This window comes from Babylonia areolata, chromosome 27, assembly GCF_041734735.1.
Source record: "Babylonia areolata isolate BAREFJ2019XMU chromosome 27, ASM4173473v1, whole genome shotgun sequence".
Taxonomy (NCBI): Eukaryota; Metazoa; Mollusca; class Gastropoda; order Neogastropoda; family Buccinidae; genus Babylonia; species Babylonia areolata.
In genome coordinates, this window is record NC_134902.1 from 7,838,860 (window position 1) to 7,856,359 (window position 17,500).

The following is a 17,500-nucleotide window of genomic DNA, read 5'->3' on the forward strand; positions in this document are numbered from 1 at the left end:
TTATGATTGTTGTTACAACCTTTCATGCGGTCTCTTGTGGGTTTGTGGGTTTTCTTCTTTGTTGTTGTTGTTGTTGTTGTTTTTGTGGGGTTTTTTTTGTTTTTGTTTTTGTTTGTGTGTGTGTGTGTGTGTGTGTGTGTGTGTGTGTGTGTGTGTGTGTGTGTGTGTGTGTGTGTGTGTGTGTGTGTGTGTGTGTGTGTGTGTGTGTGTGTGTGTGTGTGTGTGTTTGCTTCTTCGTTGGATCGGCCTGTATAGTCTAATGGAATATTTATGGGTTTTTTTTTTTGCTTTTAATTGCAACTATTGTTAAAGTGCTTAGAATAAAATGATTATTAGATTAAGCGCAATGCAAATAAACGTATTGTTGTCATTCTCTTTGTACACGTCTGACTGATGCTCCACATCCACTCTGACCGAATTCAAGTCTCAACAGATTGAGGGGAGTCTTTTGCGAATAGCAAACTCAATAGTATATGTAACAAGTCTTCATCCACTCTCCAATATTTTTCCCTTTTTTGTGCTACACACATGTATATCATATATGATATATGTCATATGAGATTTCTGTATGACGTCAGCATAGAAAATCACATGGACAGGGTTTTTACTGTTTCCATGCATCTTTTCAATAAATAATACCACTTGTTAAATTATTGGATGAGGAGAAAATAACACATAGTTTGGATGAGGATAAAATAACACATAGTTATGAAGCCAAACACTTTAGACAGCCAAAAAATAACTGGGTAAGCTAACTATCAAGGAAATAAGCAAACTCATGCACATACAATGCAAAAACAAGAGAGGCAAGGCCTTCAAGACTCACTTGTGATACACTTAAAAAAAAAAGAATCTAAGCTTTTTATGTATTAAGTATAATTTCAAAATGTAATGTTTAAGCATTACAGAGTAATTTCCCTTTTTTTACTATCTGCACCAAAACGTTTGCAAAATAAATAAAACTTCCATGCTTAGCAAAAGAAGTTCCTGTTTGAACAAAAAATGATAATAATGACTGCTCTAGCTGTTGGGTCAGAATATCAGATCAAAGTTTAGAGAATACAAAAAATATAAATATAACAGTAAATGCAGTTTGCATATAATTAGGCTTCATTCTTTATTTTTTGTGCCCATCCCAGAGGCGCAATATTGTTTTAATCAAGATGACTGGAAAGAACTGAATTTTTCCTATTTTTATGCCAAATTTGGTGTCAACTGACAAAGTAGTTGCAGAGAAAATGTCAATGTTAAAGTTTATTTGCTTCGTACAGTGACAAGTGGTTTAATCATCAAAGAAGCATCAAGTCATCCCAGGAACGCATTCAGGTCAAGACATCATTCATACATGAACACGCACTCATCGCACAACACAGTTGCAGCTTGGACATAAAAAAAAAAGTGAGAATGAGTGGGAAGACCGTTCGTAGATTGCTTTCATTTCCTACATTGAAATGTCTCTGCGTTCCTCCTGTGAAATACGCATACGAAACAGGCGAAGGAAATTCCATGGGAAACGTGCTTTCTCTTTCGTTGGATCTGTCATCTGGAACAAACTTCTTTATTCTGTCCGACACGCTCAGTCTTCGTCATTCAAATCAGCTCTAAAAACTCACCTTTTCAACAGTTAGTTTTCCCGCCCTGTGTGTCTGTCTGCGATTGTTGGTGGGTGCAGAGAGGAATGGGGCTGTATCGGTATGAACGCCTGGTGTGTGTGTGTGTGTGTGGCCTGTTTATTTTATGATGCGTGTAGGCAAATGAATGGTATGAAGTGTATCTGCATCAATGTATGTATGTGTAATTGTATTTGTAAACGCTCTGGGCTCTCCGGAGATAGGGCGTCCACATATTCATTATCATCATTATTACTGCAATGACGGACATAATGTTATTATAGTTCCCGCTGAGACAGACGCTGAGTGGCGCTGCTGTATCCTTTGAACATATCTGGAGCACAGTATCCAATCACAGTCGCTTATGTTCCAAGGTTCCTGCTGTCAATCATTACTGAGCCAGTCCACCAATCAAATGACTCACCCGATGCTCTGAGAACAGATCATCATGCTGTTTGAATCTGTCATTTTCACCACATGTTTTCTTCAGTACTGTGACCCTTTCAGGCAGTTCCACGCCACTTTGAAACTACAGATATGACAAACAATATTTTGTGTCACTGTGTTTGTGATAAATATTTTCCAAAAATGTGCTGAAAATCGAACTCAATATTGAAGAGAAAAAAAAAGTTAAAGTCCTGTCAGGGACAATTCTAGAATTTATATAATCATACTTGTGCCTGTCATCTCCATTTTCTTTCAATTGTGTTGGTTTAGTGTTTTGTTTTGTGATGTTTTCTCGCGATGTGTTTTCACGAAATTCAATTAAGCTTCTTCTCTCATGTTCAGATTCTCGTTCCTCTTCTTCTTCTTGTTCTCCCTTTCCGTGATTTTTCCTGCCCCATTTCCGGGTTGTCTGAGTGGCATTAACTCCACCACTGCACTCATCACATACGATTCGATACGATACACAGAATGCAGAATCTGTATCTGTAATCTCTAATACAGTATATGATGCGATGCGATGCGATGCGATGATACGCCATACGATACCATACCATACAACATGCTGTGACACCATATGATACGAAACGAAATTAGACCGATATATGATACGACATGATATGATGCGACACCCTACCCCACCCTACCCTACCTGTGTATACGCAAGCAGAAGATAAAATACGCATATCAAAGATCCCGTAATCCATGTCAGCATTCGGTGGGTTATGGAAACAACATACCCAGCATGCACACCCCCCAAAACGGAGTATGGCTGCCTATATGGCGGGGTAAAAACGGTCATACACGTGAAAGCCCACTCGTTTACATGCGAGTGAACGTGGGAGTTGCAGCCAACGAACGAAGAAGAAAAGAAGTAGTAGTTACTTTTAGAATTGTGTAAACTATAGTCATGATGTGGCATGTCATGTCAAAACAGAGGGACGGAATGATACACTTTCCGACAGCAGTGACGAATGCAACGGACACATAGCGATCTATGACCGATGTTATGAGATTGTTGACAGCCTGTGTGGATTTGTCAGTGAGAAAACGAATCTCAACGAGATAGCAGATGCTTACTGTAAATCAACTGGAGGCAGATTAGGTTCATCGAAGTTTGCTTTTGACTGGTTAAGTAAACTTGAAAACATGACATATGTTATTGACACGTACATAAAAAGGCTGGTTGGTTTGTTCATTGGAGACAAGTCATTGCCAAATATGTATATACATTCTGTGATTCACGAAGACAGAACAGTCATTCATAATTCTATTAATCTATGCGCCCCTTCTTTTGCCGTGCTTGCTGTACCAAAACAATGTTGGTTGTCCACCTTTGGATCATGTTTAGAAATTGAATTATGTGAATTTCAAGAAAACGATTGTTTTGAATTTGGGGCATTTTGTGAATTCAAACATAACAAGACAGATATAAACGTTCATCACACACAAGGAATTTCCTTTACCAACACAGATGTTTTGCTGTCTGAGGGAAAGCTACATATGTGCCCCGATGGTCAGTTGACTCATTCGTTTTTTCTGTGCGGATCTAACCACCACAAAGTCTGTGGTAAAGAACAGTCAGCGCCTTGCACTTTTTCTGGTCAGTTGTCATACATCATTACACCCGACTCTTCTGATCGTCAGTTTCTTGCAAACCACTTGTTTGAATGTGAAAATAATCTCAAGATGATACAATACACTCTGGTGTGTGACTTCATAAATGACTGTGAGGATAAGAGTGATGAATTGTTTTGTAAACACCCTGTTTGTATCAATGCATTTAGATGTGCTAACAATCAATATGTATCCTATGACCTGGTATGTGATCGAGTGTTCCACTGTCTGGATGAGTCAGATGAACAGAACTGTCGTGCATCTACACCCAAAGACTTTCTAAAACAATCATGTCCACCCCCAGTTCTCGTCAACTTCGATGGCATCAGATACTTCATTTCCATTCCAATGAATTCGAACGAGTCCTGTCCTGACAGCCACTATCGCTGTCCTGGCGTTGTCAATAACTGCCTGCCTGTCTACACACGGTGCAATGGGATGTACGACTGTACTGACCACGAGGATGAAGAGGGGTGTGAAGAACTGAAATGTCCAGGACTTTTTCGATGCAGACTTTCAACAATGTGTTTACATAGTGACCACATGTGTGATGGTTGGACACACTGCTCAATGAATGATGATGAATTAGGGTGTGACATAACCTGTCCTGTAAATTGTCTATGTCAGGGTCACTCATTCCGGTGTTCTCAGCCTTTCTCTGCAGCTCTCTTCCCTCAGCTCCGCTTCCTGGATGCTACAGGTTCAGGTATGACACTGACTGATGTGATTAACAATACCTTTCTTATCGTTGTGTTTTTATCACACTGTTCTATAACCCAAATTCCTCAAACCCACTTGGTTAATATGAGGTTCCTTGATCTCAGTAGTAACAAACTGCAATATGCCAACTTGACTTATCTTCTCGGTTTGCACAATCTCCAAGCACTCTCCCTGTCCAACAATCCCCTTACCTCACTCCACGCTGGTCTCTCACCAGTTAACCAGCACAGTGCACTCACAGTGCTGGATCTGTCCCACACCATGCTGACAGTGTTTGACTCTAAAGTCCTCTCACTGTTCACTAGAATACAGAAACTGAATTTAACGTTCACTTGCATTCACACCATCAGCTCAGCTGGGTTCCGCTTTACACCGCAGTTAACTGAATTGTACATGGATGGCAGCCCTGTTAAAATGTTTCCATCCGACATGTTCAAAAAAGTTTTTTCACTGCACTTTATATCCACACATAATTATAAAATCTGCTGCAATGAAATACTTCCTGACGCTTTTGATAATGCTGATTCAGCTTGCATCGCCCCAAAAGATGAAGTTTCTTCCTGTAAAGATATGCTGCAGTCATGGACTTACCGTGGGTTTTTGTGGCTGATCGCCTGTCTGTCTCTGACTGGTAACATATTCTGCTGTTGTGCTCGGATGTTTGCGAAGAGCATGAAGTCTTCAAGTGGATTCAGTGTGTTTGTCATTAGCCTCGCCATGGCTGATTTTCTTATGGGTGTGTACATCACTATCATTGGAGTGGCTGATGAACAGTTCCGTGGAAAATATCTGCACAATGATAACGCATGGAAAAGCAGTGTGACCTGTAAGATAGCTGGCTTTTTGTCTCTGTTGTCCAGTGAGGCATCAGCCTTTAGTATCTGGCTCATTACACTGGATCGTTTCATTGTCCTCAGCTTTCCGTTTAGCACCAAGAGGTTTGACAGAACATCAGCAACAGTAGCTTGTCTCTGTACTTGGTTGGTTGGTTGGTTTGTAGCTTTGGTACCATTACTACCCATGACATCACACTGGGAATTCTATAGCCAGACAGGTATTTGTATCCCTTTGCCGGTTACACGCCGAAATTTCAAAGGGAAAATATATTCTCTCAGTATTTTAGTCTGCCTTAATTTTATCATATTTTTATTTATTAGTGCTGGTCAAGCATCCATTTACTGGTCAATACAAAACAATGCTCTGAAAACTAATTCTACCAAAGTCTCACAGGACATGACCATAGCCCGACGACTGATCACGATTGCAGTGACAGATTTCATGTGCTGGTTTCCCATCGGTTTGTGTGGGACGCTGGCATTGGCAGGAACTGTCATACCTGCAGAAGTGAATGTGGCCCTGGCTGTATTTGTTTTACCCTTGAACTCTGCTATCAACCCTTTCATGTACACGCTCAACACTTTGGCTGAAAAAAGAAGGAAAGCTAATGAAACTGAACTTCGTAAATGGCTGGAATCCCATTCTGAATCAATTGATGACTGAAACACCAGCTGAAGTGAGTCTCCACATAATTATGATGCCTCTTTCCACATCTTAATGAAATACTCCATGTCTCTGTCTGTCTCTGGTTCTATATTTGTCTGTCTCTTTCTCTTTACCCTCTATCTCATGAAACGAAATATGAATGGCACCCAGCCAGTTATAGTTCGTATTTTATAACAAAACCAACTATCCGAAATTAAGCTTTTTTTTTGCATCCTCATTGTCGGAAGCTGTTTTTCAATGCATATATTGACTCCCATATCATCTACGCTTCTACAGTGTGAGATTCAGCAAGTGAGAACATTATGAAACCTCTTTTAAGTCTGCACAGACTAGCAATCAAACTGATACTTTTAAAATTCTCGTCAGTAACTACATATGATTACAAAGCTCTTGATGATTGTGAATCAGTTACTTGTAACCGCTTTGTAGAAAATGTTGTTGATTCCTCCTTGAACCTTTTAAATGATGACAGCGTTACTCACGGGGCATCTGCTATAGATCTGTCTTTCATATCTCCTGCGTTGTATCCAGAATGTAAATGGACGACATATAAAGATACATTGGGAAGTGATCACTTACCGATCATCATGACTTATGAAACTCAAAGACCTTCAGAATTTCAAAAAGACAAAGTTCCAAGATATAACTATAAAGATGTTAACTGGGAGAAATTCGAAAGTATGCTTACTAGCTATAACACAAGAGTTCATAAACACCGCGGATATCTCAGCTCAGCTGCCCCATGGCGGTTGCCGTTGGGGCGCTACAGATGACCTGTCAACCAGTCCTCTCCATCCATCCCTGTCTTTCGCACATTTGACCGCCTCGCTCAGCTTCAATCCTGTCCATTCTGTGATGTTGTCTTCCCATCTCTTCTTCTGTCTTCCTCTCTTCCTTCCTCCTCTGACTGTTCCCTGGAGCACTGTCTTGGCAAGCCCCTCTCCTCTTGTTACGTGGCCGAACCATTTTAATTTGCGCCTCTTGATGGTGGTGAGAAGATCTTCATAGGGACCAATGGCTTGCCTTATTCTGTTTTTGACTTCCTCATTGGTTATGTGGTCTTTGTAAGAGATGCCAAGCAGTCTTCTGAAGCATCTCATTTCTGAGGCCTTAATCCTCTTCTCTAATTCTGCTGTAAGGGTCCATGTTTCACAAGCATACAGGAGAACTGAGTAGATAAGGGAACGCATGAGTCTTATCTTTGAGCTGAGCTTGACTGCCTTGTCCTTCCAAATGGTGTTCAACTTGGCTAGTGTTGCAGCTGTCATTGCAATTCTGGCTAATACTTCAGGCTTGGACCCCTCATCTGAAACTATTGCTCCAAGGTATTTGAAATTCTTCACGGTTTCAAGCTTTTCTCCGTTGGCAGTGATGTCAGTTTGGATGCCATTGTCATTGTTTGTCATCAGTTTTGTTTTGTTTGCACTGATTTCCATGCCGTAAGCTGTGGCGGATCTGTCTAGTTGCCTGACCAGGTTCTCCAGTTCTTGTTCTGAGCCTGCGAGTCCGTCTATATCATCAGCAAAACGCAGGTTTGTGATTGTTCTGCCACCAATGCTGACTGTTCCTTGGTGGTCTTCAAGTGCATCTGTCATAATTCTTTCAAGGAAAACATTGAAGAGTGTCGGCGAGAGCAAACATCCTTGTCTCACTCCAACTGTGGTTCGGAACCAGTCTCCAATGTCCCCGTTGAGGTAAACTGCACTGCTGGCATTCTCGTAGAGGTTCTGAATGGCGCGGATGAGGTTTGCGTTGATGTTGTAGTAGTTCATGGTCGCCCAGAGTGCCGCATGCCACATTGATGCATTATATTGCTTGATGCATTATATTGCTTCTTTACTGACACCATTTTACAAGCCGCCGACATATCAATTCCAAAATACAATTCACTTAAATCAAGCAAGCATTCAGGAAATATTTGGTGGACATCAGCCTGTGAAGCAACAGCAGATAATAAAAAATCTAAATTTATAACTTATCTGAATAACAAGTCACCAGATAATCTAATTGAAAAGAAAAAGGCAAACCATCATAGCAACATGGTCACTGCACAGGCAAAAAGACAATATTGGTCTTCCTTCTATAATGGAGATTTCTGATCATAAAGATACTAAAAAGGTATGGAAAAAATTAATGAAATGAAAGAAGGTATATCTTGTCCTATTAAGATAAAAGACAAAGATTTTCCGTCCAATGTAGAGAAGGCAGAAATATTTGTAGAAATGTTCTCGGAGTCTATGCGATTGGTAGGTCTCTCACTTAAAAACAGAAAACACAGAACCGAAGAAGAGAGCAAAAGTGATTATACAGATCCAAGTCCTGATAATAGTCAGTACATCAATGCTCCACTCACACTCAACGAGGTTAAAGAAGCATTAGTATCCCTCCCTAAAAAGAAAAACATCTGTAGGACTTGATGCAGTCTCAAATGAGATGCTGAGACATTTACCAGAAAGTTTTGTTATTTTATTGTTTGAGATTTTTCAAAAGTGCTGGATTGATGGTTTAATGCCAGCACAATGGAAACAGTCTATTGTGATTCCAGTTCATAAACAAGGAAAATGCAAATCAGATAAGAGCAGCTACAGGCCAATTGCACTAACATCACATACTGGTAAACTAATGGAAAGAATAATTTTGAGAAGGCTGATGTACTATTGTCATAAAAATAAGATTATCCTAATTAACCAAGCGGGCTTTCAGAGAGGTAGATCTGCAATTGATAATTTGGTAAAACTTACAACACATATAAAACAACAATTCGCTAGAAGGAAAAACGTTCTTGCAACTTTTTTTGATGTGAAGAAAGCCTATGACCAAGTTTGGCATGCAAAGTTACTTTTTAAACTGACATATGTTGGCTTTTCAGGACATCTCTATGATGATTTGACCAAGCGCGCTATGCTTGCTCCAAAACTGCTCACACACAAGCTATAGCAGTCGACAGTTTTCCTTCCTTACCCGCGCCCAGGATAGTGTGACGTCACTCCGCTTACATCATTTCGTCCTCGCCAGACCACCTGCTCGACCAGTGTCGCGTCGCAGTACGCTAGTGGCTGAGCTGGAATCTGTGTTTCTGCTCCAAAGTATTTAATTAATAGCTCTTTTGTCAGATTAGTAAAGTACAAGTATTATATACTGGCAGAATCGTCGCAATTCCATCTTTAAATCTATTCCATTTATGTTTGCCTACGTTTAAATTATTTAACGCAGTTTGTAATTTTCAGCGACGAGCTCGTTAAAACTGACCCTGTTCAGGTGACTTAAATTAAGATTATAAATTTATCTTAAATAATCAACACTTCATTTTATACTCCTTATAAAGTAGGTGTTGAGCTCTTTCTTTTGCAACTTATCCGACGTAAATCGGTTCAGGAATCATTTAGAAATCTGTCACTGAACACCTTTAAACACAGTTCTTGTCAGATTTGGCTTCATTAGAGTCAATCTGTTTGCAGCACACGTGACGGCCTTTGCGGTCCGCTTCACTTGCATAAATTGGCACAGTGAGTGACGAGTTGACCTTAAGGGTGTAGACGCCAATAGGTCGTTAAACTCCTCCAATAGATGAGTGGTCATTTCATACCTGGTCAGTCATCTGACCAGAGCCTGCTGTCTCTCCTTGCTGCGTCACGGGCAGTGTGATTGTGTTCTCACAATGGCTAACACCTCGCTACGTATCACTGTAAGTACTAGTGGGTAGAATGTGTTGATTTGTAAATTGTATTGTTCAACACAGTACTTGTGTTCATATGAGTATGTTCAGTTATTGCTTTGTTCAGTTAATTCTTTGTTCAGTTATTGCTTTGACATGTTAGTCACAGATGGCTATGATTGATCTAGAAATCGCCATGTCGTCATATGCTCGGAGCAGTATTCCATTTGATTCTTCTTAACGTCACAGTCAGTGACGCCTCTGGACACAGATAGTTTGTTCCAGAATGTTCTAGTGAGTGCATAAAGTTCATTCACCACTTAATGGTTAAGCCATGATGGTTCTTCACTTACTATCTGGTCTATCAGTTTGCCAGTATCTAAGCCACTGATTCTCTATCTTGTTTGTTATTCAGGTATTATCTTTCATGCTAATATCAGTTGTACTGCTACAGTGCGCTCAGTACTCTAAGATGTGTGTAGTATTCTGCTGTTGTGATTAGAAGATAGTGTTGGATTAATATCAGTTATTGGTTAAAACCACCTGATATGTATCAGTCTGTTGATTGTAATTTAGTTGTCATGCTCTCTCCTATACGGCTTACTCCCGTATAGTGCTACATGATAAACTGATTCATTTGAGTCACTTTGACACAGTATAAGCTTTACCTAATCTATACTGTCAGTGTACTTTCACCAAGTCAGCATCGCTTCAATCACTTTAACTGCACTATTTAAATGTATTAGAAATGTCATTTGATGTCAGCGTTTGGTCTTCACACATATACATTATGTTGTTGCGTATCCCAAACCCGAGTGATAGTCTTTCCATGTATACATGTGCTTTACTATTCACTTATGCCGACATGTTGTGCTTATGACATTTGTTTGTCATTCCAGGCACTGTCTTCTTCTCATTGTCTTCTTCTTTTAGTTCTTCTCAGTCTTCTCTTCTTAGTTTGCTCTTTTTATGTTCTTATAACTATTGTAAATAAAACAATAGAAAAACCCAGTTGTGACTGGCCTCTATATGTTCCTGGCCTGTGCGTGGGATCTTGTTTATCCTTGAATTAATCATATTTAGTTAAGTCTTTTGTGCCGCACCCTTGAATAACCACTCGGTACACGGCTACAATTATATCAAAGATTTCCTGACTGAAAGAAGTATACAGGTACGGGTCGGGAATACGTACTCAAATCCTAAAACTCTTCACATGGGATTACCCCAAGGTTCTGTTATTGCCCTTGTTCTATTTAATATCTTTTTGAATGACTTACCCAAACACTTATCAAAAGATGTGATCCTAGTGCAATATGCAGATGATATATGTATATGGATGAATGTAACAATGAAACGGAATACATCCAAAAGGGCTTTAAACTATATCAAGAAAATATGCCAAAGAGAAATAGATAAATATATATACTGCTAATAATGGTCTTACATTATCATCAGAAAAAACACACGTTATGCTTTTTAACAATGGTGCAAACCCAGAAGAGTTACCAACATTTAAGATTGAAAATGAGACAATTCAGTATAAAGATACTGTTGAGTTTTTAGGATTGATACTTACTTCAAAACTTACTTGGAATAGACATATTGAATATATAATAACAAAAGCAAGAAAATCTTTAAATTTACTCAAAATTGTGAGTATGCAGTACTGGGGACAAGATACAACGATTTTGAAACATTTATCATCATCACTTATTCGATACAAACTATCCTATGGACAAGTCTTTTTCAATGCTCCAAAATATTTGCTAAAGAAACTTAAAAGCATAGACTGTAAAGCATATAGACTTGCCCTTGGTGTACCTTTCCATGCATCGACCCTCGGAACATACAAAGAAATAGGAGTACTACCTTTAGATGAATACCGAAACCTCGCATGTGCTAAATATGTATTGAGAAGCTCAGCAACTGAAAATTATACATCAGAGGAAGTAAAAATTACATCTGAAAACAACTTCCCCAAAAGAGCTAAAAACATATCTTATTTAACACCCATTGGCACGTTTGTGTCAAACCTGTTCGAAAAGTCTGAAATTAATTCGGATGACGTAGACACACAGAAGACCGCAAGTCCATACCCCATCTGGTAGATGGCTCAATATTAGACAATGGCCAAGCAGGTTCAGCTTTCGTCATACCAGAACTGAAAACGGAAAGATCATACTATATTGGTAAAAATCGTTCAATATTCACTGCTGAACTTGCTGTTCTTATGGCTCTAAATCATATTCTTGATCTTCCAATTTGCCTTCTACAAGTCTTGTTTTGCGTTGATTCCAAATCTGTATTATCTGCTTTAAGCTCATCAAATTGTAAGAACAAATCTAAAATCATAATAGAAATCAGCCACATTTTACATCCTTTAAGCTTGAAAGGAACACACATTACGTTTTGCTGGGTTCCTTCACATCTTGGTATTCTCTACAATGACAGGGCTGCAAGAAAAGGTGCAAAAAACGAACAGGGAACCATAGAACTTTGTGCCTCTGTCTGTACAAGAGAGTTATCGAATACTAGAAAAAACATCGTGGAAGTCAGAGAATTATACCAGGAAAACGGCAAAGCTTTAAACCATAGTGTAATTAATGTTCAACAACCGGGAACTATCAATCAGTCAAATACATACAGTAATTCAATAAGATTAAGGCAGATCCATACATTATCAAACAGGATAAAACTGAACGCTTTTATAACTAAGTTCAGCAAAGATGTCAGATGCATATGTGGAGAACATATTTCTAGCAATCACGTAATATTCGAATGTCAGAATCTAAAATGTTTTTTGCCAGACTTCACCAAAAGTTCTTTTGAATGTGTTATTAACAATTCCAATATGTTATTTGTTATTGCAGAAGGTTTGCTGCGTAGCTTAAACGTTTCCATTTTCTCTAGCGTTGTCTCTCCCTATTCACCCTCCACACATACACACTTTTACCCCCCACTCTCCCTCCCACAATCCCCCGTCTAATATCACTTCAAGTGGAAAGACGTTAAACTGAAGACAACACTGTGAATCACTCATACACACACACACACACACACACACACACACACAGGGAAATAAACATTGCCAATATTTATTTTATGGAAAATAGCGCGCGCGCACACACACACACACACTATTAAACATCAATAACTGTGAATAGATATACAAATGTACTGACAGATATACACATAGCACTTCCAGTAAAACCTGCACTTTACCATGGAAACATGATTATACAGATGTATGCAATCATGAATATGCTGGACCGAACCAATTGACGTTGGCCAGCCTTTATAATCGCCTTTCAGTTGTTTACTGTGTGAGTGATAAAATCACATGGATTGAAAGCATCTTTTGTGGCTCAATGATACGACGTGTGGCCAGCCCCACACTCACTCTGAAAGCAGATCCGGACACTATGGGAATCTGGCCCGTTTCAAACTGAAGCTCCGAAGATCGAGTTCTGAAGACTCGCCAAAGGGGTCTCTCGCTGTTGGCCACATCCACCAGGGACACCCTCAGAGACCTGTCGCCATCACGGGGCAGGGAGAACTTGAAGGACAGACAGGCGGGGCGTGACGTGGAGAGTGCTGGTGGAGGGGTGGTGGTCAGCTGACTGCGGGCGTCATTTCCCTGCACGAGGATAAGTCAGAACAGTGTTAGGAGAGAACGAACGAACGAACGAATCTTTGTTTTTAGATACATTGATCCCTAAACAAGGGTGAGCAAAGCCCATGGCGTAAAACATCGTTAAATGTGAAACGAAATCAGACAAAGACAGCGCGACAAAGAAAACTCGGGAAATGACAAAATCGCGACAAAGAAAACTCGGAAAATGACAAAATCGCGACAAAGAAAACTCGGAAAATGACTAAAGGGCCACAAAGAAAACTCAGGAAATGACTAAATCGCGACAAAGACAACTCGGGAAATGACTAAAGCGCGACAAAGACAACTCGGGAAATGACTAAAGCGCCACAAAGAAAACTCAGGAAATGACTAAAGCGTTACAAGAAAACTCGGGAAATGACTAAAGATCAACAAAGAAAACTCGGGAAATGACCGAAAGCGCGACAAAGAAAAGTCGGGAAGTGAACAATGCGCGACAAAGAAAACTCGGGAAATGAAGCACGACAAAGAACGCGACTAACCTCCACCCCCTCCTCCAACATTCATATTCGCTGACTTCAATGCTCCACCCCTCCCCTCCAACCCCTTCTGTCACACACATCCATGCACGAAGTCATACAGTATCAAGGTTTTTAGCTACATCAATGTACTGGTATGGGAGGGAGAGGGGGGGGGGGCGTGTGTATGTGTGTGTGTGTGCGCGCGCGTTTGTGTAAATGTCTGGACTGTATGAACAACTGTGGCAATTATCACTATGTTGTGCATGTATTTGAGGCTCGGCAAGATCTCCTTCCCTGCTTTTGTCATCGTCGTGTATGAAGTTAATCCAAAAAAAGAATTCCATGTATTACAACCGAATTTGATTCTTCTGCCCAATTTGGGGTTTTATGGATACAGGAATACGCCAGCTAAATGACTGTATAAAAACAGATAATGGGAACTGTGATGCACATCAGCCAAGCTTGCAGTTTATTTAGTCTACGTTGATACACCAGTAATACAGCAGTAGTAACTCACTGTAAATAGGCTGGACCTCTGGTTCTTTCAATGCCGCATTCAGCTTCTAAATGAGTCGTGTGCTAGTAGTACGAATGCTCATTTGAAAGCTGAATTAAAAAGGTTAGAAAAAAACTGAACCAACGTAATTGCACGTTATCTCTTTTCTTTCTTCTTCTTCTAAGTTTCGACGTAAACTTTGTTCGAGTAATTGACGGTGGAAAAAGCCGTGCATTTGTTTTTTTTTTCTACAAAACATTCTTATCGTCCTTGTTTTCTGATGGGGTTACATGAAATTTTCCACTTGATTACATTTACAGGCATCTGAATTCATTCCAAAGATCGTCCAAACTCACCCATCAACATTGTGACTGTTTCCTTTGAGTCTTTATACATTTATTATCTATTTTTTTGTTGCGATACACGCAAATAGCCGGGATAAGGAGATCTCCCCTGGATAAAACTGTACCACCCATTGAAGGAGACAGTTGACACAAACAAGTGTTGGGTACTCACCCGGATATCCATATTGGGCAGGAAAGCTTAAAGCGGACCACCGCACTCCGCTACAGAGACAGTCGTGACTCCGCCTTCCCGCCAAAAGCCCGGTCGCTGGCCCAGTTCCAAGTTTTAAACTCCCGCCTGTGAACAAAACGTTCAGTCCAATCAATGAAAGGGGTGACAGCTATGCACTCAGTGGCAGTCATGGATAGAAAATACAGCCCGACTCGACCTGTCACCCCCACTCTTATTTGGCCTAACCCACTGTCTGCAGCAGCAGCCTCGGCCAAGTTCATTACAATCAATCAAGGGGTGACAGGAGTCAAACGCTGCCCACGAATCGATGAGGTTCAAAGAACAGACAAGACAGACAAAACAGCCTGTCACCCCTACTGCTGTGGGCGTTACCCACGATCGACTGCAACGCCTTTATCACGTGGTTTTCATTTTTTCCGCCATGTCGTCTGCGTGGTCACAAAATGGCTAAAACATACATACGCGTGCGTGTGCGCACAAACACACACACACACATACTCACACAATTCCGTTCGCGCACAAATCCACACAAGGTGCGATACCTAAACAATCATGTACATATAACTGATATTGCAAACCGACACACACTTGCAGACGCACACACTGACGCTCTCTCTCGCGCACACACATACACGCGCGCGCGCGCGTAACGGCAGACAGAAGAGAGTTGGGCTGTGAAGAGAAGGAAGAGGGAGGAGGCCTTTCCAACAGCCAATGAAAGACAATGTGAAGATGTCAATATCAGTACTGTCAATTGTCTTTTTTTTTCTTTTTTTTTTTTCTTTTTTTTTTACCCCTCTCAGGTCAGAAACAGGTACCAAAAATAGACCTTGATTAAATCCTCTCAACTTGCAGACGAATCGATTTTTGTTTTTTGGGTGCAGTCTGACTGTCTGTCTCACCTGCTCTCGGTCTCCCCGTCGCATGCTGTTTGTCTTTCACCAGTTGGGCGTACATGCGTCAAGACTCAAAGTCTTCAAATAAATATATCATTGTTGAAATCACACCGAAAAGTAGAAACAAGGCTCCTCAGTACATCTTAGAAATTCTTTCAAAAACCGAAAGAACTCGTTATTCCTGAGAAAGGTAGGCTAACAAAACAGCATGTTTTAGATGGAGTCAGCTCTCTGTTCCCTCAGCTCTCTGTTTCCCCCATATTTCTTTCAGCCAAGCCGGTTTTTAAAAAGGATGCTGTACTGTAGACCACATGTTTACGTTGCTTGCATTAGTACAGAAACAGTTTTCCTTTAACCGTAAGTTGTATGTTGCTTTCATTGATTTCGAAAAGGCATTTGATTCTGCTAATCGTAATCTTCTGTGGCCAGTTTTACTTAGGAATAGTATAAGAGGTAAACTTTACAAATGTGTAAAAAGCATGTATAATGTAGTAAGATCTAGAGTTCGCTGCGGCGCTAAACTGACTGAATTTATTAACTGTACAGCTGGGGTTAGACAGGGGGATGCCTGCAGTCCGATTTTGTTTTCTTTATTTATTAATGAATTAGCAATCCAAGTAATTAATAATTGAAGACATGGGGCTTTGTTTCCGATTGATTCCTTTGTATTATTCATACTTTTGTTAGCTGATGATGTTATTCTGATGTCAGAAACTGTAATAGGTTTACAAACACAGTTGAACAACCTTCACCATGCAACAGTTTCAATCCAATTAAAAGTTAATATGTCTAAAAGTAATATCATAGTATTTCGTAAGGGTGGTTATTTGAGCAGCAGAGAAAGGTGGGTGTATGATGGTAGTTTGATGCCAGTTGTCAATGTTTACAAATATCTGGGCATATTTTTCTCCACACGCTTGAGTTTCGTTGGGGCATGCAAAGATCTAGCAAGCAGAGCCAAAATGCATTAATTTGTATTATGAAAAAGTTGCATATGCTCAATAATGTTTCCTTTGGTTTATTTATCAAATTGTTTGATACACAAGTGCAGCCTGTTGTGCAATACGGCTCTGAATTGTGGGGTCTAGACAAAGCTGCTGTTCACTGTGAATCAGTCCACACTTTTGCATTAAAGAGGTTTTTAGGAGTGGATAGGCAAACGTCAAATGACTTAGTATATAGTGAAACGAATCGTGTGTCTGAAACCTTACTTAGTGTTGAATATGGATAGACATTTAAAATATATGACGACAAGATTTAGATTAGGTATTACCGAATTAGCGGTCCATCATTACAGATAGTGGTCTGACCTGTCCATTATGTAAAGAATCACAAGAAAATGAGATACACTTTGTTCTTTGTTGTCCAGCTTTAATGAACATTCGAGAGGAGTTTATTCAGCCTAAATACTATAGCAAACCAACGTTGTTTAAATTGAACTTATTGATGTCATCAACTTCCCCCGAAGTTGTTCGAAAATTTTCACTAATTTTATACAAAGCTTTCAAATTCAGAGAAATGGCTGCTTCGTGAAAACGCTGTTTGTTTTCTTTTTTTTTTTTTTCTTTTTCTTTACTTTTATTGTTCTACACATTGGACTGTAATGCAGATATATTTTTGTTTGACTGTGTTTATTGATGCTCACAGTGTCGTGATGTATTGTTTCTAAAATAATGTTCACATTCCCCTTCATAAGGGGATCTCTCTTTGTGTGTGTGTGTGTGTGTGTGTGTGTGTGTGTGTGTGTGTGTGTGTGTGTGTGTGTGTTTTATCATGAACAACCGATTTATAGTATTAAAAAAAATCATCATTAAATTGTACTTGTCGTAACAAAACTTAAGATATGAATACTATTACCATGTGTGTGCGTTTGTTTGTGTTTGAAAGA

The 17,500-nt window shown here is 39.9% G+C and overlaps 1 protein-coding gene across 1 annotated transcript; it reads right to left on the bottom strand.

The window, feature by feature from the left end:
• Window positions 1-12,759: 12,759 nt before the first annotated feature.
• Window positions 12,760-14,762, bottom strand: LOC143301128 (uncharacterized). The gene is made up of 2 exons (XM_076615184.1): window positions 14,696-14,762; window positions 12,760-13,186 (listed from the first exon to the last, which is right to left on the bottom strand). The coding sequence occupies exons 1-2, from the start codon at window positions 14,705-14,707 to the stop codon at window positions 12,866-12,868; spliced, it is 333 nt and encodes a 110-aa protein (XP_076471299.1). The 5' UTR covers window positions 14,708-14,762; the 3' UTR covers window positions 12,760-12,865.
• Window positions 14,763-17,500: the final 2,738 nt, after the last annotated feature.